The sequence below is a fragment of the Mobula hypostoma genome, chromosome 8 (assembly GCF_963921235.1).
Source record: "Mobula hypostoma chromosome 8, sMobHyp1.1, whole genome shotgun sequence".
Classification (NCBI taxonomy): Eukaryota; Metazoa; Chordata; class Chondrichthyes; order Myliobatiformes; family Myliobatidae; genus Mobula; species Mobula hypostoma.
Window position 1 is genome coordinate 130086254 of NC_086104.1, and position 25285 is coordinate 130111538.

Consider the following 25285-nt stretch of genomic DNA (forward strand, 5'->3'; position numbering starts at 1 on the left):
ACATGCCGGTGATAACAAACCTGATTCTGACTCTGGTTTTAGACTCCCCCACTAAAGGAGACATCCTCTCCACATCCACTCTATCTATGCCTTTCAATAATTGATTGGTTTCAATGAGATCCAACCTCATTCCTCTAAATATCAGTAAGTACAGGGACAGAGCCATCAAACACACCGCATATGTTAACCCTTTCATTCCCAGAATCAATCTCGAGAACCTCTTCTGGACTCTCTCCAATGAAAGCATATCTTTACTTAGATAAGGGGCCCAAAACTGCTCATAATACTCCAAGTGTGGTACTGCCAATGCCTTATAAAGCCTAACATCCTTGCTTTTATATTCTAGTCCTCTTCAAATGAATGTCAACTTTGCATTTGTTTTCCTTACCACTGACTCAACCTGCAAGTTAACCTTCAGGGAATCTTGCATGAAGGCCCCCTCCTTCCCACTCTTTGCTTTCTGCCAGTCAGCCAGTCTTCTACCTATGCCAGTATCTTTCCTGTGACACCATGGGCTATAACCTTGTCAAGTAGCCTCACGCACGGCACCTTGCCAAAGGCTTTCTGAAAATCCATCTACACAACATCCACTAACATTCCTTTGTCTATCCTGCTTGTTATTTCCTCAAAGTCCAACAGATTTGCCAGGCAAGATTTCCCCTAAAGGAAACCATGCTAACTTCGCTTTATTTTATTATATACCTCTAAGTACTCCGAAACCTTATCCCTACTAATGGACTCCAACATCTTCCCAACCACTGAAGTCAGGCTAACTCTCCAGCAATTTCGTTTCCTTTTCCTCTCTCTCTTCTTAAAGAATGGAGTCACATTTGCAATTATTCTGTTCTCATGAACCATTCCAGAAACTAGTGATTTCGGAAAGATCACTACTAATGCCTCCACAATCTCTTCAGCCACCTCTTTCAAAACCCTGGGGTGTAGTCCATCTGGTCCAGATAACTTTCAGACCTTCAGACCTTTCAGCTTCCCCAGCACTATCTCCTTAGTAATAGCAACTACACTCACTTCTGCCCCCTGACACTCGAATTTCTGGCATACTGCTGGAGTCTTCCACAGTGAAGACTGATGCAAAATACTTATTAAGTTTGTCCGTCATTTCTTTGTCCCCCATTACTACTTCTCAAGGTTATTTTCCATCAGTCCCATAGCTGCTCTTGCCTCTCCTTTACTCTTTCTATATCTAAAAAAAAACTTTTGGTATCCTCTTTCATATTATTGACTAGCTTACCTTCATATTTCATCTTTACTCCTCTCATGGCTTTTTAAGTTGCCTTCTGTTGGTTTTTAAAAGCTTCCCAATCTTCTAACTTCCAATTATTTTTTTGCTGTTTTCTGTGCCCTCTCTTTTGCTTTTATGCTGTCTCTGACTTCCCTTGTTAGCTATGGTTGCTTCATTCTCCATTTTTCTTCTTCTTCTTTGGGATGTATTTATCCTATGCCTTATGAATTGCTCCCAGAAACTACAGTTGTTGCTGTTCCGCCAACATCTCTGCAGGTGTCCTCTTCCAATTAACTTTGGCCTGCTTCTCTCTCATGCGTCTAATTCCCTTTATTCCACTGTAAAACTCATACATCTGACTACAACTTCTTCCCCTCAAACTGTCTCCTAAGGATTCCTTTACCTTAAGCTCCCTAATCAAATCTGGTTCATTATACAACACCCAATCCAGAACTGCATTTTCCCTAGTGGGCTCAAACACAAGATGCTCTAAAAAGCCATCTCGTAGGTATTCTACAAATTACATCTCTTGGGATCCCGCACCATCCAAATTTTCCCAATTTATCTGCATCTCTCTCATAAAAGATTTTTGTTGCCTATATTTTGCCAACATCATTTTTATTAATTGGTGAATTAGTGGCAAGAGATTCACAAATTTTACCTGGGAGGAAACATGGAAGTCTGGAGAAACTGTTTCATATTGAGTAGCTTACAAGAGAGATTCCTATAAAATTGTAGGAACTGAATTATAGTATGTAATATAACTTGAAAAAGCTTATATAAGTATTAGCACCCATAGATTTTTTAAACAATAGAGAAAGAACAAAGGAATCATATCAAAACACAATCATCCGAAGTAGTACCAAAGTTAAAGTGGCAATAGGATGGGTGAACTCTTTCTGATGTACACTTTCTTTGAAATCACATGAGATAGTTATAACTTGACATTTTTAACTAAACTGGAGAAATACACGGAAATTCTACAGTGATAAACCTGACTTTAACTTTGCTAGAGAGAAAATTAAGCCCAGAATTAAAGTATAAAGATTTCAGTTGGTTCAGCACAATATTATGAGCCACAGGGACTGTTTCTGTGTTGTACTGTACTACGTTCGATGTTCTAAAAACTATTTCACACCTTAAAACTCCTGCATGATCTACATGTCTGATAGGGTAAACTTAGAGAAAATCTTTCCACATGATGAAGCCTATAAAAAATTTTAAAGAAGAAATGCAAAAAGTGATTTGTCCACAACCTGGTTAGAATTTGAACGATCACATTCCATTTGTTATAATTCAATGTAAGTGATAGTAACGATCAACAAAAACAAAATAAAGGGATTACCAAGACAAGATAAAATTGTATGGAATTTTGGTTATCTTTAAGAAACAATGTCAGGCTAAACTGGTCACATTTTAAAAACCCAATGAGTCACTGACACTCCTAATAAGTAACAAGTCACAGGTTGAAATTAGCTTTAACAGTACCTACAATGGTAGAATGTGATGAAGGACTGGATTGAAAAAGTCTCGAGTAAATGCATAATGGAAATGAAGAATGCAATATTACAAAGGCAGAACCAAAAGGTGACATGGATGCACCAACCCCTATATGAAAGGATCAAAGACAATGACTTTCGTCCCAATATTAACCTGGAAGAAGTTCTGTTGATCCAGAATAGGCTTAACAAGATGAAGGAGAATTAGAGGTAGAGTACAGATTGGTGAAAAGTTGGCCCTAAGTGTTGCCAGTATGAGTGATGAAGCTGCATTTTCAGATGATGTAGCTGAGAAGCACGAGATGTGGCACTGCAGCATCATGAGTCCTTGTAAGCTAGATTCAGCAGATTCACTATTCATTATAACTGTTCCACTCTATTAAATCTCAATTCTAAAACTGAAAGAATTAGCATAAGATGAACTCTTAGATTCCTGGCCTACTTTGGCATGGCCCTTGCAATTTATTTGTTCACCTGCACTGCACTTTTTCTGTAGCTGCTACACCTTTGTCTACATTCTGTTTTCCCTTTTTCTACTTGATGTACTTATATATACTGTAGCATGATCCACCTGGATGGCAAGCAAACAAGTCTTTCATAGTTTCTCGGTACATGTGACAATAATGAACCAATACATTACCAATAGGAAAATCTCACATGGAAAAATGTTATACTATTATATACAGTATTACAGGACACTTAGAAACTTTAAGTTAATCAGGCAATGCAAACATAGTTTGTGGAAGGAAAATTATTATTTGAGAAATTAATTGAAGTTAAGAAGTAACATGTTATGCATGACAAATTTCCAGAAGGGATGTGATGAAGTACTGTATCCTGTTATTGTGGAAAATTAAAGCTTGTGGTGGAAGAGACATGACTGTGAGTGAGCAAAAACCTGCCGAATGAAATGCAGTGTGAGAAAATGTGAAATTGTCCATTTTGGCAGGAAAGATTAAAACAAAGGGTGTGTCTAAATGTGGAAAAACTCTGTAGCACTGATCTGAATGTTCCAGTATGCACATAATAAGAAAACTAAAAAAAATTCTTCTTCATTGCTGGGGAATAGAATATAAAAGTAGGGACGTTATGTTTCTATAATGTAGGGTATTGGTAAGGTGGGACTTAAGGAGGGATGTTATGGGATGGAAGCAATTCAGAGAATGGGTGATAGTGTTATGAGGAAAGGCAGTACCTTCTTTCTTCCCACCCACCCCTCTGTGAGCCATTGTACTTACCCTTGCAACTTAAAATGGAATTGGAATTGGTATATTACTGTCAATTGTACCGAGGTAACAGTGAAAAACTTGTTTTTCATTATTGTTCATACAGATCAATTCATTACACAGTGTATTGAAGTAATACATAGTTAAACAATTAACAGAATGCAGAGTAAAATGTAACAACTTCAGAAAAAGTGCAGGTAGACAATAAGATGAAAAACGATAATGAAGTAGACTGTGGTGTCAAGAGTCGAGTTTATCAAAGTGGGGAACCATTTACTGGTCTTGTAACAGAGGGATAGAAGCTGTCATAGAGACAAGTGGTACGTGCTTTCAGGCTTTTGTATCTTCCGCTCAATAGGAGTGGGAAGAAAAGAGAATGTCTGAGGTGGGTGGGGTCTGGCTGCTTTACTGAAGCAGCAAGAAGTGTAACAGAGTCCATGGAGGGAAGACTGATTTCTGTGATGTGCAGTTTTTTGCAGTCATACGCAGAGCTCCAATGCATTCAGATAGGATGCTTTCTATGGTGCATTGATAAAAATTTCAGCACTGTTGATGAAGACTGTTATGTTCTGTAGCTCCAGAAAAGAATCGAAAGAAACCATGGGAGCCGGGGATATTCGTGTACTTCATTTTACTCCTTTAGTGAGGCGCTCACATGACGTGGTGAGGTAATAACGTATGCCATTCACGTGCTTTTACATATAACCCATAACAAATTATGTGAACAAAGTAAGAATGCTTAATCAAATATATTTACATTACTCAAGTATTACTGACATATTAAATACACTACAATGACGGAAGCATGTGTACAGCCTCCCACCTTCCTGACCAGTTCTTTTCTTTTGCTGACATTCAGAAAGGTTGTCATGGCATCACGTTTCTGAGCTATTTTCTTCCTGTACCTGACTTACCGTCATTCGAGATACAGCCCATTCACTGGAATCACCCGCAAACTCGGTGCAACACCTGTCCCTAATCATTCCTCCTCACCACCACACAGTCCTTTTAAGTGAGTCAGAGATTCACGTATTCCCCTTCCTACCTGGTCAGCTGCATTTGTTTCCTGTGATGTGCTTTGCTCTACACTGGCAAGACCAAGCCTATAGACTAGGCGTCATTTTACAGAGCGCCCATCCTTTATGTGCAGCAGACATCCTGATTTTCTGGTAGTGTGTAATTTCATCTTCCATTTCCACACTGAATTGTCTATCCTCAGTCTTCTCCACTGCCATGGTGAGGCCAAGTGCAATCTAGAATCTTATATTCCATTTATTAGCTGACAGCCCAATTGTATGAACTTTAATTTTGCAATTTCAGGTAAACTACTGCCACAGTATTATTCTCCCATTTGCATCATGCCACTCAAGTTTTCTCTCCCGTTGTTCACCTTTTCTATCCCTCTCTGCCCTAGACTCATCATTCTCTCCGACCTGATTCCATCTCTCCATCATCCCTCCCTTGTCTGCTTCCAGCCTTGGTCTCTACCCTTCCTGCACCTGGCTCCATCTACTACTCATACCTCGCCCTCCCCACATGTAGTTTCACCCTGTCACTAACAGCCTAGGTCTCACTTCCCTCGACACTCTCTCCCAATGCAGGATCTCAAGCCAAAATGTTGACCATTCTTTTGCTTCCATATTGAATTGAATGGAATTGATATGACTTTACGTCCTTCATATACACGAAGAGTAAAAATCTTTATGTTATGTCTCTGTCTAAATGTGCAATTTATAATAAATAGTATGTACAACAGGATAGTCAATATAACATAGAACTACAGTTGTGTCAGCATGAGTTAATCAGTCTGATGGTCTGGTAGAAGAAGCTGTCCTGGAGCCTGTTCGTCCCGGCTTTTATGCTGTGGTACTGTTTCCCAGATGGTAGCAGCTGGAATAGTTTGTGGTTGGGGTGATTCAGGTCCCCAATGACCCTCTGGGCCCTTTTTATACACCTGTCTTTGTAAGTGTCCTGAATAGTGGGAAATTCACATCTACAGATGTGCTGGAATGTCCACACCACTCTCTGCAGAGTCCTGCAATAGAGGGAGATACAGGTTCCATAGCAGACTGTGATGCAGCCAGTCAGGATGCTCTCAGTTGTGCCCCTGTAGAAAGTTCTTAGGATTTCTTCACCAAACTTCTTCCAACCGTCTGAGATGAAAGAGGCGCTGTTGTGCCTTTTTCACCACGTGAGCTCCTCAGTGATGTTTATGCCAAGGAACTTAACGCTGTTCACCCTCTCAAACCCAGATCCACTGATGTCAATAGGGGCTAGCCTGTCTCCATTCCTCCTGCAGTCTACAACCAGTTCCTTTGTTTTTGTGATATTGAGAGGGAGGTTGTTTTAAGCTGCTTGTTCCGCCGAGTCCTTCCGGCAGTTTATATTTTGTACAGGCTATGCCTGTAATTCTTTTGACAGGATGGGTGTGGAGAGAATCTTTTTTTATGGAAGAATTTAGAATTACGGTTCACTGTTTAACATTAAGGGATCACAAAGTTAACACAAATGTGAATTGAATTTTTTTCTCTCAGAGGGTTGCATGCCTTTGGAACTCTCCTCTACAAAGGATGAGTGGAGACAGAGTCTATTGCAGAGATAAATTCTTAATGAGTGAAGGGGATGAACAGCTATTGTGGGCAGGCAGGAGAATTAGATATGTCAGAGCGTAACAGAGCTTTGACCAGCGACAAATCCGCATTTGAGATTGATTAACAAGAGCAAATTAAAGGAAGGCAGGGGAAGCACAGTGGCCATCGTCTGATTTGACAAGTCAGAGTGGTGATCTTGAGGCTTTGGTTCTTCAAGGCTTCAGTGGAGAGAAGCTTCAGTCACAGAAAGCAGAGAGAAAAAAAAAGCTCTAGGTTATTTTTTTTCCTTCCCTTCTTTATATCTGCAAGGACAATAGAGATGCCATGCAGGATAGTTGAACGCTCCTCCTGCGGGATGTGGGAAGGCAGGGAGACCTCCAATGTCCCTGACGACTACAACTGTGAGAAGTGCATCCAGCTGCAGCTTCTAATAATCCCCGTTAAGAAGTTGGAGCTGGAACTGGATATATGCCGTAGCATTCACCCGACCCATGTCATTGGTACCTGCATGGACCACGACCTCGACTGTTCACCCACCCACTTAAGAATGCTGAGGACATGACTGGAGATGTCCCAGGCCCTGGCCACCCAGGAGGTCACATAGCATCCGGGCATTCTGTTCTCACCCACAGTACCGCCTGTCCATTCCCCTAACTAATGAATTCCCTAATATCACAGTGTGCCTATTCTCTCCTCTTCCCTTCTGAGTCACAGAGCCACATCAGGAGTGATATATAGGACATATATTTACACCCAAGGTGCAGGACACAGGAAACTGTGTGACAGGCAGAAAGGGGAAAGGGGTTAAGGGGCCAGTGCAGAGTACCCCTGTGGCCATCTCCCTCAACAACAGGGTATATCACTTTGGCTACTGTAGGGGGTTGATCAAAAAGAGGAAAGTCACAGTGGTCGTGTCTCTGGCAATGAGTCTGGCTCTAGTGACACAGAAGGGAAGGGGGACAGAAAAGGCCCACTGTGACGATGAGGGATTCATTAGTTTGGGGAACAGGCAGGCAGTTCTGTGAGCGAGGATGTTATTCCCCAATGCTATGTTGCTTCTGGGGTGGCCAGAGCCCAGGACTCAATCTCTAATTGAGTCCACAGCATTCTTAAGTGGGAGGGTGAACATCCAGAGGTTGTGATCCATGTAGGTACTAATGACATGGGCAGGACAAGTGATGAAGTTCTATATAGGGAGTTCAGGGAGTTTAGGTGCTAAGTTAAAGGGCAGGACTTCCAGGGTTGTGATCTCAGGATGCAAAGCGTGCTATGTGCTCGTGAGGCCAGAACTAGGAAGATTATACAGTTTAATATGTGGCTAAGGTGTTGGTGTAGGAGGGAGGGCATAAGATTTTTGGATCATTGGACACTATTCCAGGGAAGGTGGGACGTGTACAGAAGGGATGGTTTGCACCTGAACTGGTGGGGGAACTAAAATCCTAGCAGGGAGGTTTGTTAATGTTGTGCGGTGAGGTTTAAACCAGAGCTGCAGGGGGATGGGAACCAGAGTGCCAGGACAGTTAGAGGAAAGGTTATGGAGGCAGATGTTGGTAAGAACTCAGACAAAGTCAGGAATCAAAAGGTTGAGCATGGTGTGACTAGTGTCCTGAGCTGCATATACTTCAACGCAAGAAGTATCATAGGAAAGGTGGATGAGCTCAGGGCATGGAGCAACACCTGGAATTATGACTTTATAGCCATTCGTAAGACTTGGTTGCATGAGGGGCAGGAGCAGCAGCTCAATATTCCAGGGTTCCATTGTTTTAGTCGTGACAGAGCAGGAGGGATTAAAGGAGGAGGGGTAGCATTACTGGTCACAGCAATGCTCCATCAGGACAGACTGGACTACTTGACCAGTGAGGCATTATGGGTGGAACTGAATGGTATGACCATGCTAATGAGCCTATATTACAGACCACCCAACAGTCCTAGGGACAAATCTGTAAAGAGATTGCAACTGTTGCAAGAGACACATGGTTGTTATAGAAGCAACACACATCAAAGTTGCTGGTGAACGCAGCAGGCCAGGCAGCATCTGTAGGAAGAGGTGCAGTCGGCGTTTCAGGCCGAGACCCTTCGTCAGGACTAACTGAAGGAAGAGTGAGTAAGGGATTTGAAAGTTGGAGGGGGAGGGGGAGATCCAAAATGATAAGAGAAGACAGGAGGGGGAGGGATAGTTTTTTTTTCTCTATCCCTCCCCCTCCTGTCTTCTCCTATCATTTTGGATCTCCCCCTCCCCCTCCAACTTTCAAATCCCTTACTCACTCTTCTAATCAATTAGTCCTGACGAAGGGTCTCGGCCTGAAACGCCAACTGCACCTCTTCCTACAGATGCTGCCTGGCCTGCTGCGTTCACCAGCAACTTTGATGTGTGTTGCTTGAATTTCCAGCATCTGCAGAATTCCTGTTGGTTGTTATAGAAGGTGATTTTAACTTTCCACATATTGACTGGGAATCCCATACTGTAGAAGGATAAGATGGGGTAGAGTTTGTCAAATATGTTCAGGAAAGTTTCATTCATCAGTATGATCTGCACTTAGGGGACAAGACAGAGCAGGAGACAGAAGTTTATGCAGGGGAACATTTTGTACCTAGTGACCACAATACCATCAGTACATATGCAAAAAGCTAGGTCTGCTCTGTTGGTGAGATTCTAGATTGGAGAAAGGCCAATTCTGACGGCATCAGAGATGACCTGGCAAGTGTGGATTGTGACAGGCTATTTTCTGGCAAAGGTGCAGCTGATAAGATGGAGAACTTCAAAAATGAGTTTTTGAGAGTACAAAGCTTGCACGTGCCTGCAGACTAAAAGGTAAAGGTAATATGTGTAGGGAACCTTGATTATCTAGAAATATTGAGGCACTGGTTAACAGAAAAAAGAGGTGCATAGCAGGGATATGCAAGGAAGAACAAATGAGGTGCTTATGGAGTATAAGAAAGGCAAGAGAACATTTAAAAAATAAATCAGGAAGGCTAAAAGAAGGTATGAAATTGCCCTAGCAGACAAGGTGAAGGAGAATCCTAAGGGATTCTACAGATATGTTAAGGGCAAAAGGATTGCAAGGGACAAAATTGGTACTCTGAAAGACCACACTGGTAATCAATGTGTGGAGCTAAAACAGATGAGTTCTTAAATGAATCCTTTGCCTCAGTATTTACTCAGGAGACAGACAGAGTCTACAGAAGTGAGACAAAACAGCATTAACTTCATAGACCCTGTACAAATTACAGAGGAGAAGGTATTTGCTATGCTGCGGTAAATCAAGGTGGATAAATCCTCAGGGCCTGACAAGGTGTTCCCTCATTCCCTGCGGGAGGCAAGTGCAGAAATTGCCAGAGCCCTAGTAGAGATTTTTAAATTATCATTAGTGACAGGGGAGGTAGCAGAGGGTTGGAGGATAGCCATTGTTGTTCCGCTGTTAAAGAAAGACTCTAAACATAAACTGGCAAATTACAGGCCGATGAGTCTGACATCAGTTGTGGGAAAGTTATTGGAAGGTGTTCTAAGGGTCCAGATATATAGGTATTTGGACAGACAAGTGCTGGTTAAGGATAGTCAGCATGGCTTCATGTGCGGTAGGTCACATCTGGCCAGTCTTACAGAGTTTTTCAAGGAAATTACCAGGAAAGTGGATGAAGGAAAGGAAGTGGATGTTATCTAAATAGACTTTAGTAAGGCATTTGACAAAGTCCCATATGGGAGGTTGGTCACAAAGGTTCAGTTGCTCGGCCTTCAGGATGAGGCAGTAAATTGGATTGGACATTGGCTTTGTGGGAGAAGCCAATGTAGAAAGTGGTAGTAGAGAGTTGCCTCTGTGACTAGTGGAGTACCACAGGGATTAGTGCTGGCTCCTTTGTTGATTGCCTTCTGTATCAATGATCTGGATGATAATGTGGTTAAGTAGATCAGCAAATATGCAGATGACACTTAGATTGGGGGTGGAGTGGACAGTGAGGAAGGCTATCATGGCTTGCACAGGGATCTGCATCAGCTGGAAAAATGGGTTGAAAAATGGGCTGAAAAATGGCAGATGGAATTCAATGCAGACAAGTGCAAGGTTTTGCACTTAGGTAGGACCAACCAGGTACAGGGATCTGGGAACAGAGGTACATAATTAATTGCGAGTGGTGTCACAGGCAGATGGGGTTGTAAAGAAATTTTTGTCACATTGGCCTTCATAAATCAATGTATTGAGTACTGAAGATGTGATGTTATGCTGAAGTTGTATAAGACATTGCTGAGGCCTAATTTGGAGTATTAAATGCAGTTTTCGTCACCTACCTACAGGAGGGATATTAAGTTTGAAAGAGCACAGAGAAAATTTACAAAGATGTTCCTGGGTCCGGAGGACCTGAGTTATAAGGAAAGATTGAATATATTCTTTAGAGCGTAGAAGATTGAGAGGAGATTTGATGGAGGTATATAAAATTATGAGGGATATAGATAGGGTAAATGCAAGCAGGCTTTTTCCATTGAGGTTAGGTGGGTCTACAACCTGAGGTCATGGCTTAAGGGTGACAAGTGAGAAGTTTAAGGAGAACATGAGGGGAGTCGTGCTCACTCACAGGGTTGTGAGAATGAGCTGCAACACAAGTACCGAAGTTTGGATCGGTACGTGGATAGTAGGGATATGGAGGGCTGTGGTCCCGGTGCAGGTCAATGGGAATAGGTAATTTAAATGATTTCGGCATGGACAAGATGGACTGAAGGACCTGCTTTGGTACTGTACTTCTCTATGCCTCTAATTTCTAGTTAACTGGCAGAGCAGGTTTCAGGGCAAATAGCGTATACTTGATCCTAATTTGCATATGTTTATATTTTTATGTATGAGTTGGTCTGGAATAATAACCTTGACATTAACTTTAAGAATAAAATTTACCATGTCATTAAGATGCTCGTTGTGTCCCAATTAACCAGAACCCAGATAAGGCTGTAGATTAGATTGAGAAATGGGCATTCAGAAATAGCAGATGGAGTTTAAGCTAAGCAAGTGTGAAGTGTTGCATTTTGGCAGATCAAATGTAAAGTACATAGATAATGTTGTTACTCCTCTCTGTAGCAACCTTGCCCTTTCTTTAATATTTGTCTGGTTTTTTTTGGGAGGCCAAGTTGCTAGCTAAATGCTCTGTTCAGCACAGAAGAAAAGCATGCAGAGAGCCGGCTGGACTCAAACCCAGAACAACTCGCCTCGAAGTCCGGTGCAGATGTCACTACAACACCGGCTGGCTGGTCTACACAGTTAATGGAAGGATCCTTAATAACATCCATGTTGAGAGGGATCTTGGAATCTGAGTCCATAGCTCCCTGAAAGCCGCCACTCAAGTTGATAGAGTGGCAAAGTAGATGTATAGCATGCTTGCCTTTATTAGACAAGGCATTAAGTTCAAGAATTATGAGATTACATTGAAGTTTTATAAATCTACGATGAAGTCATATCTGAAGTATCATATTCAATTTTGATTGCCCCATTATAGGAAGGACATGGAAACTTTGGAGAGGATGCAGAAGACGTTGACTGTGATGCTCCCTGAATTAGAATGCATGTGCTATATGGAGAGGTGTGTCAAATTAGGTTTTTTTTCCTCTGGAGCAGTGGAGGCTAGGATAAAAGCTTATAGAATTATAAGAGGCAGAGATAGACTGCTGATATCTTATTCCTCAGGGTCTAAATGTCTAACACTAGAGGGTACATATTTAGAGTGAGATGGAGAAAGTGTTAAGGAGATGTGCAGAATAAGTTTAGTTTTACATAAAGTGTTGGGTGCCTTGAATGCATTGCCAGGGCTGATGGTGAATGCAGATAAGAAAGAGGATTCACAATTATTTATCACTTCTGAACTTGTTGAAGTTTTGTATCCTGATGCATGGTTTTTGATGCTAAACATTGACAATTCAGTTCCCTCCAAAAAACGCTCGACATGCCAAGTTACTTCCGTAGATTGTTGCAATCCGACAAATCGTACGTCAATTTTAAAATTATCACCGTTGTTTCCAATTTCATCTATTGCCTTGACTCTCCTATCTCTGTGATCTCCTCCAGTCCTATATCCCCATGTGATAGCTACACTTCCCATTCTGGCTTCTCCAATCATTCCAAGTATTAATTGTTCCACCAAGGGTTGTTGTGATTTCAGGTGCCAAAGGCTAACCGTCTGGAACTTTGTCCCCAAATCTCTCTTCGTTTCTCCTTCCACGTTTCTTTTTACATCTTTCTGACATTGCACCATCTACCTCTGTAACTAAAGCTTCTCGTCATCTGTTCCTATCTACTTACAGTCACAGAGCACTGCAGCACTAAATAAGACCTTCTGGCCCATCTAAATGGTTCTGAACTATTATTCTGCCCAGACTCTATACAGCCAGCCATACCCCTACTATCCATGGAACTATCCAAATTTCTCCTAAATGTTGAAATAGAACCCTCATTCACCACTTCAACTGGCAAGATGTTCCATAATTGCATTGTAAAGCCTGCTTGCACTTACTCTATCTAGAATTCTCATAATTTAGTATACCTTTATCAATTTTCTCCTCATTCTCGTATACTCTAGGTTCTAAAGTCCTATCTACTCAAACTTTCTCTGTAACTGAGGTCTTCCAGTCCTGGCAATATTCTTTGAAATGTTATCTGCACTCTTTCAATCTTATTGATATCTTTCCTATTGGTAGGTTACCGTTACTGCATACAACACTCAAAATTAGGGCTCACCAACGTCTTATATAACTTCAACAAAACAACCCAACTTCTGTACTCAGTACATTGATTTATGAATGCCAATGCGCCAAAAGTCCTCTTTAAGTCCCTATCTACCTGTGACACCACCTTTAATGAATTATGGAGCTGTATTCCCAAATCACTCTTTTCCATCACACTCCAAAGTACCCTACACTCACTTTGCAAGTCCGATCTTGGTTTGTCCTCCCAAAGTGCAACACCTCACACTTGTCTGTATTAAATTCCATCTGCCATCTTTCAGCCCATTTTTCCATTTGCTGCAGATCCTGTTGCAAGCTTTGATAGTCTTCTTCGATATCTATTACACCCCCCAATCTTGGTGTCATCAACAAATCTGCTTATGCAATTTACTACATTATGACCCTCCCACTTAAATCCCTAGTAATGCCACCCTTCCCCTTTTAATCCTTCCTCCTCTACCATGTCTAAAATAACGGAACCCCAGAACATTGAGCTGCCAGTCCTACCCCTCCTGCAAACAAATCTCACTAAAGGCTACAATGTCACAATTTCACATGTTGATCCATACCCTCAGCTCACCTGCCTTTCCCACAACATGCCTTGCATTGAAATAGATGTGACTCAGAGCATTATTCCCACCATGCTCAACGTTCCAATTCCTGCAGCACACACAAAATGCTGGAGGAACTCAGCCGGTCAGGCAGCTTCCAATTTCAGGCTGAGAACCTTCTTCAGGGCTCTTCGCAGGACGATTCCTATGTTTGTATACAACAGGAATTCTGCAGATGCTGGAAATTCAAGCAACACACATAAAAGTTGCTGGTGAACGCAGCAGGCCAGGCAGCATCTGTAGGAAGAGGTGCATTCGACGTTTCAGGCCGAGACCCTTCGTCAGGACTAACTGAAGGAAGAGTGAGTAAGGGATTTGAAAGTTGGAGGGGGAGGGGGAGATCCAAAATGATAGGAGAAGACAGGAGGGGGAGGGATGGAGCCAAGAGCTGGACAGGTGATAGGCAAAAGGGATACCAGAAGATCATGGGACAGGAGGTCCGGGAAGAAAGACAAGGGGGGGGGACCCAGAGGATGGGGCAAGGGGTATATTCAGAGGGACAGAAGGAGAAAAAGGAGAGTGAGAGAAAGAATGTGTGTATAAAAATAAATAACAGATGGGGTACGAGGGGGAGGTGGGGCATTAGCGGAAGTTAGAGAAGTCGATGTTCATGCCATCAGGTTGGAGGCTACCCAGACGGAATATAAAGTGTTGTTCCTCCAACCTGAGTGTGGCTTCATCTTTACAGTAGAGGAGGCCGTGGATAGACATGTCAGAATGGGAATGGGATGTGGAATTAAAATGTGTGGCCACTGGGAGATCCTGCTTTCTCTGGTGGACAGAGCATAGGTGTTCAGCAGAGCGGTCTCCCAGTCTCTGTCGGGTCTCACCAATATATAAAAGGCCACATCGGGAGCACCGGACGCAGTATATCACCCCAGCCGACTCACAGGTGAAGTGTTGCCTCACCTGGAAGGACTGTCTGGGGCCCTGAATGGTGGTAAGGGAGGAAGTGTAAGGGCATGTGTAGCACTTGTTCCGCTTACACGGATAAGTGCCAGGAGGGAGATCAGTGGGGAGGGATGGGGGGGACGAATGGACAAGGGAGTCGCGTAGGGAGCGATCCCTCGGAATGCGGGGGGGTGGAGGGAAAGATGTGCTTAGTGGTGGGATCCCTTTGGAGGTGGCGGAAGTTAAGGAGAATAATATGTTGGACCCGGAGGCTGGCGGGGTGGTAGGTGAGGACCAGGGGAACCCTATTCCTAGTGGGGTGGCGGGAGGATGGAGTGAGAGCAGATGTACGTGAAATGGGGGAGATGCATTTAAGAGCAGAGTTGAGGAAGGGAAGCCCCTTTCTTTAAAAAAGGAAGACATCTCCCTCGTCCTAGAATGAAAAGCCTCATCCTGAGAGCAGATGCGGCGAAGACGGAGGGATTGCAAGAAGGGGATGGCGTTTTTGCAAGAGACGGGGTGAGAAGAGAAATAGTCCAGATAGCTGTGAGAGTCAGTAGGCTTATAGTAGACATCAGTGGATAAGCTGTCTCCAGAGATAGAGACAGAAAGATCTAGAAAGGGGAGGGAGGTGTCGGAAATGGACCAGGTAAACTTGAGGGCAGGGTGAAAGTTGGAGGCAAAGTTAATAAAGTCAACGAGCTCTGCATGCGTGCAGGAAGCAGCGCCAATGCAGTCGTCGATGTAGCGAAGAAAAAGTGGGGGACAGATACCAGAATAGGCACGGAACATAGATTGTTCCACAAACCCAACAAAAAGGCAGGCATAGCTAGGACCCACACGGGTGCCCATAGCCACACCTTTAATTTGGAGGAAGTGGGAGGAGTCAAAGGAGAAATTATTAAGAGTAAGGACTAATTCCGCTAGACGGAGCAGAGTGGTGGTAGAGGGGAACTGATTAGGTCTGGAATCCAAAAAGAAGCGTAGAGCTTTGAGACCTTCCTGATGGGGGGATGGAAGTATATAGGGACTGGACATCCATGGTGAAAATAAAGCGGTGGGGGCCAGGGAACTTAAAATCATCGAAAAGTTTAAGAGCGTGAGAAGTGTCACGAACATAGGTAGGAAGGGATTGAACAAGGGGGGATAAAACCGTGTCGAGGTATGCAGAAACGAGTTCGGTGGGGCAGGAGCAAGCTGAGACAATAGGTCGTCCAGGACAGGTAGGTTTGTGGATCTTGGGTAGGAGGTAGAAACGGGAAGTGCGAGGTGTGGGAACTATAAGGTTGGTAGCAGTGGATGGGAGATCCCCTGAGCGGATAAAGTCGGTGATGGTGTGGGAGACAATAGCCTGGTGCTCCTTACTGGCGTCACGATCGAGGGGTAAATAAGAGGAGGTATCCGCGAGTTGTCGCTGTGCCTCGACAAGGTAGAGGTCAGTACGCCAGACTACAACAGCACCCCCCTTATCGGCGGGTTTAATAATGTTAGGATTAGTGCGGAGGGAGTGGAGAGCAGAGCGTTCCGAAGGAGTGAGGTTGGAATGGGGACAAGGTGCGGTGAAGTCGAGACGGTTGATGTCCCGGCGGCAGTTAGCGATAAAGAGATCCAGAGCAGGCAAGGGGGGTGCTGTTGTAGTCTGGCGTACTGACCTCTACCTTGCCGAGGCACAGCGACAACTCGCGGATACCTCCTCTTATTTACCCCTCGATCGTGACCCCACTAAGGAGCACCAGGCCATTGTCTCCCACACCATCACCGACTTTATCCGCTCAGGGGATCTCCCATCCACTGCTACCAACCTTATAGTTCCCACACCTCGCACTTCCAGTTTCTACCTCCTACCCAAGATCCACAAACCTGCATGTCCTGGCCGACCTATTGTCTCAGCTTGCTCCTGCCCCACCGAACTCGTTTCTGCATACCTCGACACGGTTTTATCCCCCCTTGTTCAATCCCTTCCTACCTGCAACTTTTATGTGTGTTCCTATGTTTGAATGTAAAGTTAACAACATGTTCCCATGACCTCTCCAGCTCCAGCTCTCTGGTTCCCATTCCCCTGCAACTCGAGTTTAAACCCTTGTTTCGTGGATGCCTGTAAAGATTAAGAATTTCAGATTGTATACTGTATACATTCTCGTATTTTAAATTGAACTATTTTAATTTGAACCATCGGCCACCCTGAGAAACTGCACAACATAAGCAATTGTCTGAGTCAGCGGGAGCCTTTGATGCTGGGTGGGAAAAGCATTTGGGGATGAGATAGTGCTGATCTAATTGGACTTCAGGCCGAATACACAGTAGGGAATTCCTACATCTGCGTCCATTAATTTGATTTGGATGCAAATTGACATTTCACGTGTAATGCACATTTACAGTGAGCTCACTGGTTCGGATCGACAGAACCAAGGTAGCGCGGGGATCCCCGATCTCGACAGGCCCCGGTGCCTGTTTAACCTCATCAGAAAGCAAATCGCTTGCTATTCTCCTCGATCCGCGCCTTTACAAACAGATTAAGCCTTATCTGGAAATGCTCCAACCTCAAGAACGGGAAGTTTAAGCACTTTTACCTCTAATCTCAGCCGTTAGCGGACAACGACATCCATATAAAGCTAGAAGGCAAGCGCTAAGCAATCATAACCCGGTCCATTAATTAACCAGCCAATTTGCTAGCCGGCCGCCAATCAAATTGGAATGCGTATCGCAGCCAATGAGAGTGCGAGGTGGGCGGGTCGAGCAGTGGAAACCGATAAATAGGGGGCAGGCCGCCGTTCCCGCGGACAGACGGCGTTGCGCGAGCGGTGGCGGCGATGGCGGGTGAGAGAGTTGATTTGAGGTGAGCTTCAGGTGGTTTGTCGTGCGCCTGCTAAACTGATGCGTTCATGTTAATGGCTCTGCCCCGAATTTGGGTCCATGTACCGGCACAGGCATGGCAGGGTTGTTGATGGGGCTTCTCCTAGCCCCCGAAGCGCAGGCGGGAGCCCCACTACCCTTCTCTGCTGGACGCTGTACTTCAGAGCAGTTTGTGCCAAATCAGTGCATTTGCTGAATGGTTTAAGGATATATTGCTGCAGTTGGGATGACTTCGCATAAATGAAACATCGTTTTCAAATATACGTAATAATAATAAAAAAAAGCGCAAGTTACCAGCACATCAAAATTCTGGTAAAGTTTTCCTTTCGTTTTTGAGTTTGTAGCCATTTTTTTGTTTTGCACTTCTCTTTCTTGCTAATGAAGTAAATTTTACTTCATTTTTTTTACGGAATGTTTTCGTGGTTAGACAGCATGGAGGCTGATTCGTCTGCCCATTATCTGTACTGAGCATCTAACTATGTTAATCCTTTTTTCCCTGTGTTTAGGGCTTCAGCTTCCTGTGCTGTAATATTTCAAGTAGTCATACAAAAAGCTATTTAAACAACAACGTCAGCCTGATAAGTTAAAACTTAAACAACCTTCTGGATGGAGAGGAAATCTTCAAATTGCGCTGTTTGCTTTTCCATTCTGCTGAAAGGTTGACCTAAATGTTAATTATCTGAACAAGGGAACATTGGCAGATACTGGAAATCCAAGTAACACACACAAAATGCTGGAGGAACTCAGCAGGCCAGGCAGCATTTTTGTGTGTGTTACTTCAATTATCTCCAAAGTTGGGTCATTTCCAGCTTCCATTGTTCTTAATTCATTTTACCCATTGTATTATTTATATTGTAGCGGTGTGCTACACACAGCGTTGGAATAACCACACGGAGTCGGTGAGTTGGAGTTGCGATAAAAAGGTTTATTCAAACTTCGCGGCCCGCTTTAAAGCCTTCCCGTTCCCGCCCTCCCTGGGGCGGGACTGCTGTGGGGGAATGCATATTCTCAGACCCTTTCCGCGCACGGGATTTCCCCCCTGATGGTGAAGATGGCCTGGCGCCCTTTTTGGGGTCGGCCCTCTGCCTGCGTGTGCTAGAAAGTGGGTCGCCACAATATGCTGATATCAATTGATAGTTTTCAGGATAAATAATTTTGTGATATCTGATTGATCTTTTGGACTCAAAGTGGATACGGGAAGAAAAAATAGATATTTCAAGGATCTAGTCTTGGACAATGGAGACCAAAGATTTTAAAGTTAAAATTTAGCTTCATGAATGAGCAGAGTCATAGTTATACTGTATTGATCCCGGGGGAAATTGGTTTTCGTTACAGTTGCACCGTAAGTAATTAAATAGCAATATAAACCATAAATAAATAATATGTAAACAACAAGAATTCTGCAGATGCTGGAAATTCAAGCAACACACATCAAAGTTGCTGGTGAACGCAGCAGGCCAAGCAGCATCTGTAGGAAGAGGTGCAGTCGACGTTTCAGGCCGAGACCCTTCCTCAGGACTCATATGTAAATGAATAATATGTAAATTATGCCAGGAAATAAGTCCAGGACCAGCCTATTGGCTCAGGGTGTCTGACCCTCCAAGGGAGGAGTTGTAAAGTTCGATGGCCACAGGCAGGAATGACTTCCTATGACGCTCAATGTTGCATCTCGGTGGAATGAGTCTCTGGCTGAATGTCCTCCTGTGCCCACCCAGTACATTATGTAGTGGGTGGGAGACATTGTCCAAGATGGCATGCAGCTTGGACAGCATCCTCTTTTCAGACACCACCGTCAGAGAGTCCAGTTCCATCCCCACGACATCACTGGCCTTACGAATGAGTTTGTTGATTCTGTTGGTGTCTGTTACCCTCAGCCTGCTGCCCCAGCACACAACAGCAGACATGATAGCACTGGCCACCACAGACTCGTAGAACATCCTCAGCATCGTCCGGCAGATGTTAAAGGACCTCAGTCTCCTCAGGAAATAGAGACAGCTCTGACCCTTCTTATAGACAGAGTTGTAGTTAACTTAATGGTGCTGTCCTTGTGGACTTGTTTTGTAGTGCTGATTTGGTAATGGCATATAAGGTATAGGATGCAGGATAAATGATTTTGTGATACCTGAGTGATTTTTCGAGCTCAAGGTGGATGTGGGAGAAAGCTAGAGCCCAAGAGTAGGGAAATACGATTAACTTGGCTAGATACTAGATAATGGGGAGACGAATCAGTCTCCGTGCTGCCTCTGTGTGTGGTGTTCTCTGCGGTTTATGGTGCATTGGATGTCGTTTCTTTAGCATTTGCCTGTTTGAGATTATGCGAGCTGTGGGAAAATCATCCTCCTTGTGTTTCTTGATCTCATCACTCAAGATTCAGTGTCATGCAACTCAGCCAATTTGATTTGGCCCATGCCTTCGTTACCCAGGTCCAATACTTGCATTTATTGGATCTTCCTCTTTACGCAAGTTAGCTGGTTTGTGGGGATGTGGCCAGGGTTAGACGGGGTCCGGTTAGTGTTAGTTGGTGTGTGCAGGCCTTTGGACGTTAAGATTACAGTTAAGGGTAATGTTGGGGTGTGATTATGTGGGCAGTGGGAAAATCATCCCCCTGGTGCTTCTTTATCTTGTTACTTGAGATTCAGTGTCACACAACCGTGCTAATATGATCTGTCCCACGTCTTCATTAGCCAGGTCCAATACTTGCCTTTATTGGGATCTTCCTCCTCTTGAGACAAGTCACCTCATTTGTGAGTGTGTGGCTAGGGTTAGTTGGGATGGGGTCCAGGTTAGTTGGTGTGCGGGCCCTTGGATGTTAGGGTTAAGGGTAGGGATGGGGGAGATAGGGTTGGAGTTTAGTATTAGGAGGCATGTGGCAGATAAGTTGTGGAGCTACTTTAATCTGGCCCATGCCTTTCATTAACCTGGTCCGACACCACTTGGCTGAATTAACTGCGTGTGCACTGGGACACATCATTAGTAATATAACCTGGGGTCTTCAAGTATTTTGGTCTTTGATCACTAGACACCCTCGCCCAGGCAAGGATGGATAGCTGGCAAGGAGCCAGCCAGATTCGAACCCTGGACCACTCGCTTCAAAGTCCAGTGTGAATGCCAATACACCACTGGCCGACTAAGATGCAATTATATAGCTACTTAATTTGCCTGCATTTTTTTTAACTGACTAATGATTTTAATATGTAAAACATAAAAAAACTTCATGCAAAGCAGTAAAACATAGCTTCAGTTTTACTGCTTTGCAAGTAAATCTGAGAGATGATTTTCCCACTGCCCCACACAATCACACCCCAACATTACCCTTAACTGTAATCTTAATGTCCGAAGGCCTGCATACACCAACCAATACTAACTGCACCCCAACTAACTCTGGCCACATCCCCATAAACCAGCTGACTTGTGTAAAGAGGAGCAAGATTCAATAACAAAACAAGTATTGGACCTGGTTAATGAAGACATGGGCCAAATCAAATTGGTTGAGTTGCATGACACTGAATCTTGAGTGATGAGATCAAGAAACACAAGAGGGATGATTTTCCCACAGCTGGCATAATCTCAAAGGGCTTCAGTGAAGGAAGTGATAAAAGAACAGTAATTGTGGGTAATAGAAGTTTATGACCCCTGTAAAACTTAATCATTGTGATGCAGAAGCATTCCTATGGTCTGTTCCTTCTGTGTCTGTGGCTGCAAGTGGGACTCCCAGTTGGTGTATTGCCTTCCAGGTGTGAGGGTCACACATATCTCAGAGTGGCTGAGGAGCATTGTGGAAGGGGAGGCTGAAAAAACTAGTTGTGCGTATAGGAAAAGAGTGGGAGGAGGTCCTACACCCAAATTTAGGGATCTTGGAGATAAATTAAAATGTAGGACCTCAATCTCAGGATTGCTGCCTGTACCGCATGCTAGTCAAGGTGACAAAGCAGTGTAGTTAAGATGAATGTGGCTTGAGCAGTGGTGCAGAAGGGAGTGGTTTCAGATTCCTGAGGCACTGGAACTGGTTCTGGGGTAGGTGTGACCAGTACAAACTTGACCGTCTACACCCTAGTCAGGATGAGGATCGTTGTTCCGGGAGAAATGTTTGCTAGGGTTGAAGAGGGTTTAAAGTAATATGGCAGGGGAAAATGGGAATCCGGGCAGAAAGATAGGAAAGGAAAGCAGGGACCAAAACAAAATTCGAAAAGAGAAAAGTCAGGAGTACAGAAAAGTCAAATGCAAATGACACCAAGGTTACTGGACACAATAAGGACAATCAGTGGGTGTAAGAGTACTTGATCTGAATACTAATGATATTCAAAACAAGCTCTTGTGCATTTGTGGCACAAATCAGTACAAGGGGTATGATTTAGTGGCCATTATAGAAATGTGGTTGCAGGGTGGAGATGGTGGGAAATTAAATATCCAAGTGTATTGGGTAATATGGAATGATAGGCAGGAAGGTAAGGGAGGTGGGGTAGCACTCCTAATTAATAATCTCAGTGATGGTGAGAGACAATGTAAGATTTACGGAGCAGAATGTTTAGTTCTCCTGGGTAAGGATTAGGAATGGTGAAGGGGGAAAAATTACTGGCGGAAATTGTGTGTGGTCTATAGAATAATATCATTATAGTGGCATTGGCAAAAGATGGTTGATTAGTCAGGATGTCAAATGATAGGTTCTTGATTAGTTGGGGCATCAAATGTTACGGGGAGAAGACAGGAGAATGGGATTGAGAGGGATAATAAATCAGTCATGATGGAACGGTGGAGTGGATCTCATGGGTGATATAGCCTAATTCTATGTTTTATGGTATTAAATAATGTAAAAATTAAAGTACATCTGAAGGACTTTTAACTTGCACGTAGATTAGGTGAATCAAATTAATTAAGGCATTCTTGAGAACAACTTCATAGAATACATCTGTGATAACATTCTTGAACAGCAACTCAATGAACCTACAAGGAAAAATCTCTCTAGTCCTGTACACTGAGACAGGTAGAATTAATGACCTTGTAGTTAGGGATCACCTTGGCAAGAGTAATCACAGTATGATTGAATTTTTCATAAAAGTGGAAGGTGCAATAGTTTGATCTAAAACCAGTGTATTACGTCTAAACAGGGCTCACTATAATGGTATGAGGGAGGAGTTAGCTAGGGTAGAGTGGGAACATAGACTATATGCTCATACGGTTAAGGAATAGGGTGTAGTCCCCTGGTAAGCCTTAGGCTCGCTCAGCTCGCTTTCGTCTAGGGGGAGCAACCTTCGACCCCGCCAAACTGGGTAATCAAGTTTGTGTGGATGCTGTGTGATGTACCCCACCCCGCCAAATAACAGACAATACAGCATATGTGATTAAATGATTACACTTTATAGATCTTACTGGAACTATGTAATTAATAGAGATAAAATATAAAAGGAAAGTAAAAGGCGCCAAACTTATCAAAGTTCAACCACCTCGTGCACAACAGTTGGAACTCAATTAACGGAGTCTTCTTTCCACCATTCGATCCTCTCCGACCTCCTCGACCCACTGCCTGGGACCAACCATGGTGGTCACCCAGGCGTTCCACACAAGTCTGTCTTCATCTCCTCTTCTCACCGAAGACCCTGGGCCTCAGACTGCCGCTTGGGGTCCGTCCCACCACCCAGCTTACAGCATCGCGTCTCCTCTCTCTCTCTCTCCCCATCGCCTTCTGTCCTAAAGCCTGCGAAACAATAGCTTACAGACACACAAGAAAGAATAACATCTATCCCAATTGGTTAGCAAATGAATACAATGCTCTTATCAATAACGTAACCCAAACAAGCTGTGAGAGAGAAGCACTTTCTCAGCAGTTAACATAACAAAGAAACCATTTAATATTAGCCTTAGCAGTAACATAAAAGAAGAAACCCCATACAAGTGGAAGACTTTAAGGAGATTTTTTCACGATTGATTCTCAACAAAAGTATACTTCTGTTAAAAAGTGAGGACAGTAAGGTTAGGGAGAACCAGCCTTGGATAACTAAGGAAACATGAAAATATCAAATTTAAAGCTCATGCATACTAAGTTGCCAAGAGTAGTGGGTAATTGGAAGATTTAAAAACCTCAAAATCAACCATTAAGCAAGCAGAAGGAGAAAATAGATTATGAATGTAAACTAGCACAAAACATAGAAACGGATAGTAAAGCTTTTATAACTATATAAAACAAAAAAGGGTAGCCAGAGTGACCATAGGGTCCCTTGGAAGGTAAAATGTGAAAGTTAATTTTGGATAAGACGGAAACGCAAACAAGAGAAGGTCTGCAGATGCTGGAAATCAAAGTAATGCACACAAAATGCTGGAGGTACTCAGCAGGTTAGGCAGCATTTAAGGAAAAGAGTAAACAGTCGATGTTTCGGGCTGAAACTCTTCAGTATCATATGGGAATGGCTGATGCTTTGAGTGAATATTTTCTGTTGGTGTTCACTGTTTAGGACAAGTTTAACACATCAAAGAGGGTGGGAGGTGAGTACCTTCATACAATTTTTGTCATGAGGAGGTAGTGATGAGCAAAGTAGTGGATCTAAAGGTAGATAAGTCTCCTGAATCTGATGGGATGCATCCCAAGGTAATGAAAGTAATGGCAAAACTCATAATAGACAAATTTATGATAGTTTACCAAAATTCTTTGGATTCTGGGCAGGTCTCGGCAGATTGGAAGATAGTGAATGTCATCACTGTTTATCAAAAGACTATAGACCAGTTAGCTTAATGTGTGTAGTTGGAAAATGATTGAACCTATAATCAAGGAAGAAATAATGAGACATCTGAATGGAAGTGGTTCCTGAAGAGGGTCTCAGCTGGAACTGTAGACTATTCATTCATTTCTATAGATACTAACTGACTAGCTGAGTTCCTCCAGCATTTTGTGTGTTGCTGTAGTACCTATTTTGTGATGCTCCACATTGTCAGAATGATTGCAATATTGTGCTTTGAAAGACTTGGTAGAGAATTAATTTGGTCGATTTATTTCCACAAGTTGTTTGCCTTTACTAAGCATGTTGCAACTTATTGCTGTCATAAATCTTGTGTGCTTGGAATACAACAGTAATCATTAAATCTACTGTCAAGATTGAGGGTAAAATTGCACCATTCCTTCTTATCAGAGGACAACTTTGGACCCAGTTTAATATTCCTAAGGCAATAGCCTGAATTTTTGCTGTCAGGAAAATTCAAATGAACTCTAAACATTATGTCACATTATTTGCAAAATGGCAATTGTTTGGTACAGCCGTTCATGGTGTAGTTTGTGCTGTGGAAAACCTTAACTAATTAAACAATTAAGACTTACAAGTGAGCAGCAGCTATTTGGTAATTTCTGTCCTGAGTATTGATAACCATATTAAGCTGTTGTTTGCCCTTGATGTGTTGTATTCTTTTAAAAATTGCTGATTACTAACTTAGAGTTTGAAATATGCCAGAGTCTTTCTGTTGGTGTGAAAATTATTCATTAGTGATCATGCAAAATTTTGAAAGATACGATAGTAATTAGAAATAGCTGCTGCTCACTTGCAAGTCTTAATTGTTTAATTGTTTAGTTAGTTAAGGTTTACCGCAACACAAACTGCATTGTGCTTAAAATTGGAACAATATCTAATTTGTAAGTAATTTGATATGATTAGAGTTCATTTTCCTGATAGGAAAATTCAAAATTCAAGCTATTGC

General features: G+C 43.1%; 2 protein-coding genes across 7 annotated transcripts in view; one reads left to right on the plus strand and one right to left on the minus strand.

Moving 5' to 3' along the window:
* fahd2a (fumarylacetoacetate hydrolase domain containing 2A) overlaps positions 1 to 17426 on the minus strand; it is a 57112-nt gene extending 39686 nt beyond the window's left edge. For 2 of the 6 annotated variants that reach the window (XM_063055286.1, XM_063055284.1), the window contains exon 1: positions 17326 to 17410. The gene's annotated coding sequence lies outside the window, so the exon portion shown is untranslated. Of the gene's footprint in view, positions 1 to 20; positions 37 to 17325 lie in introns of those variants that run through there. The other 4 variants (XM_063055288.1, XM_063055287.1, XM_063055290.1 and 1 more) reach the window with 4 other exon arrangements.
* Positions 17427 to 17519: 93 nt separating this feature from the next.
* The window catches only part of zgc:152830 (uncharacterized protein LOC767682 homolog), a 76603-nt gene continuing 68837 nt past the window's right edge, over positions 17520 to 25285 (plus strand). Inside the window, exon 1 of the mRNA XM_063056833.1 lies at positions 17520 to 17591. Coding sequence (XP_062912903.1) covers positions 17566 to 17591 — 26 coding nt within the window. The 5' untranslated portion in view covers positions 17520 to 17565. The remainder of the gene's footprint in view (positions 17592 to 25285) is intronic.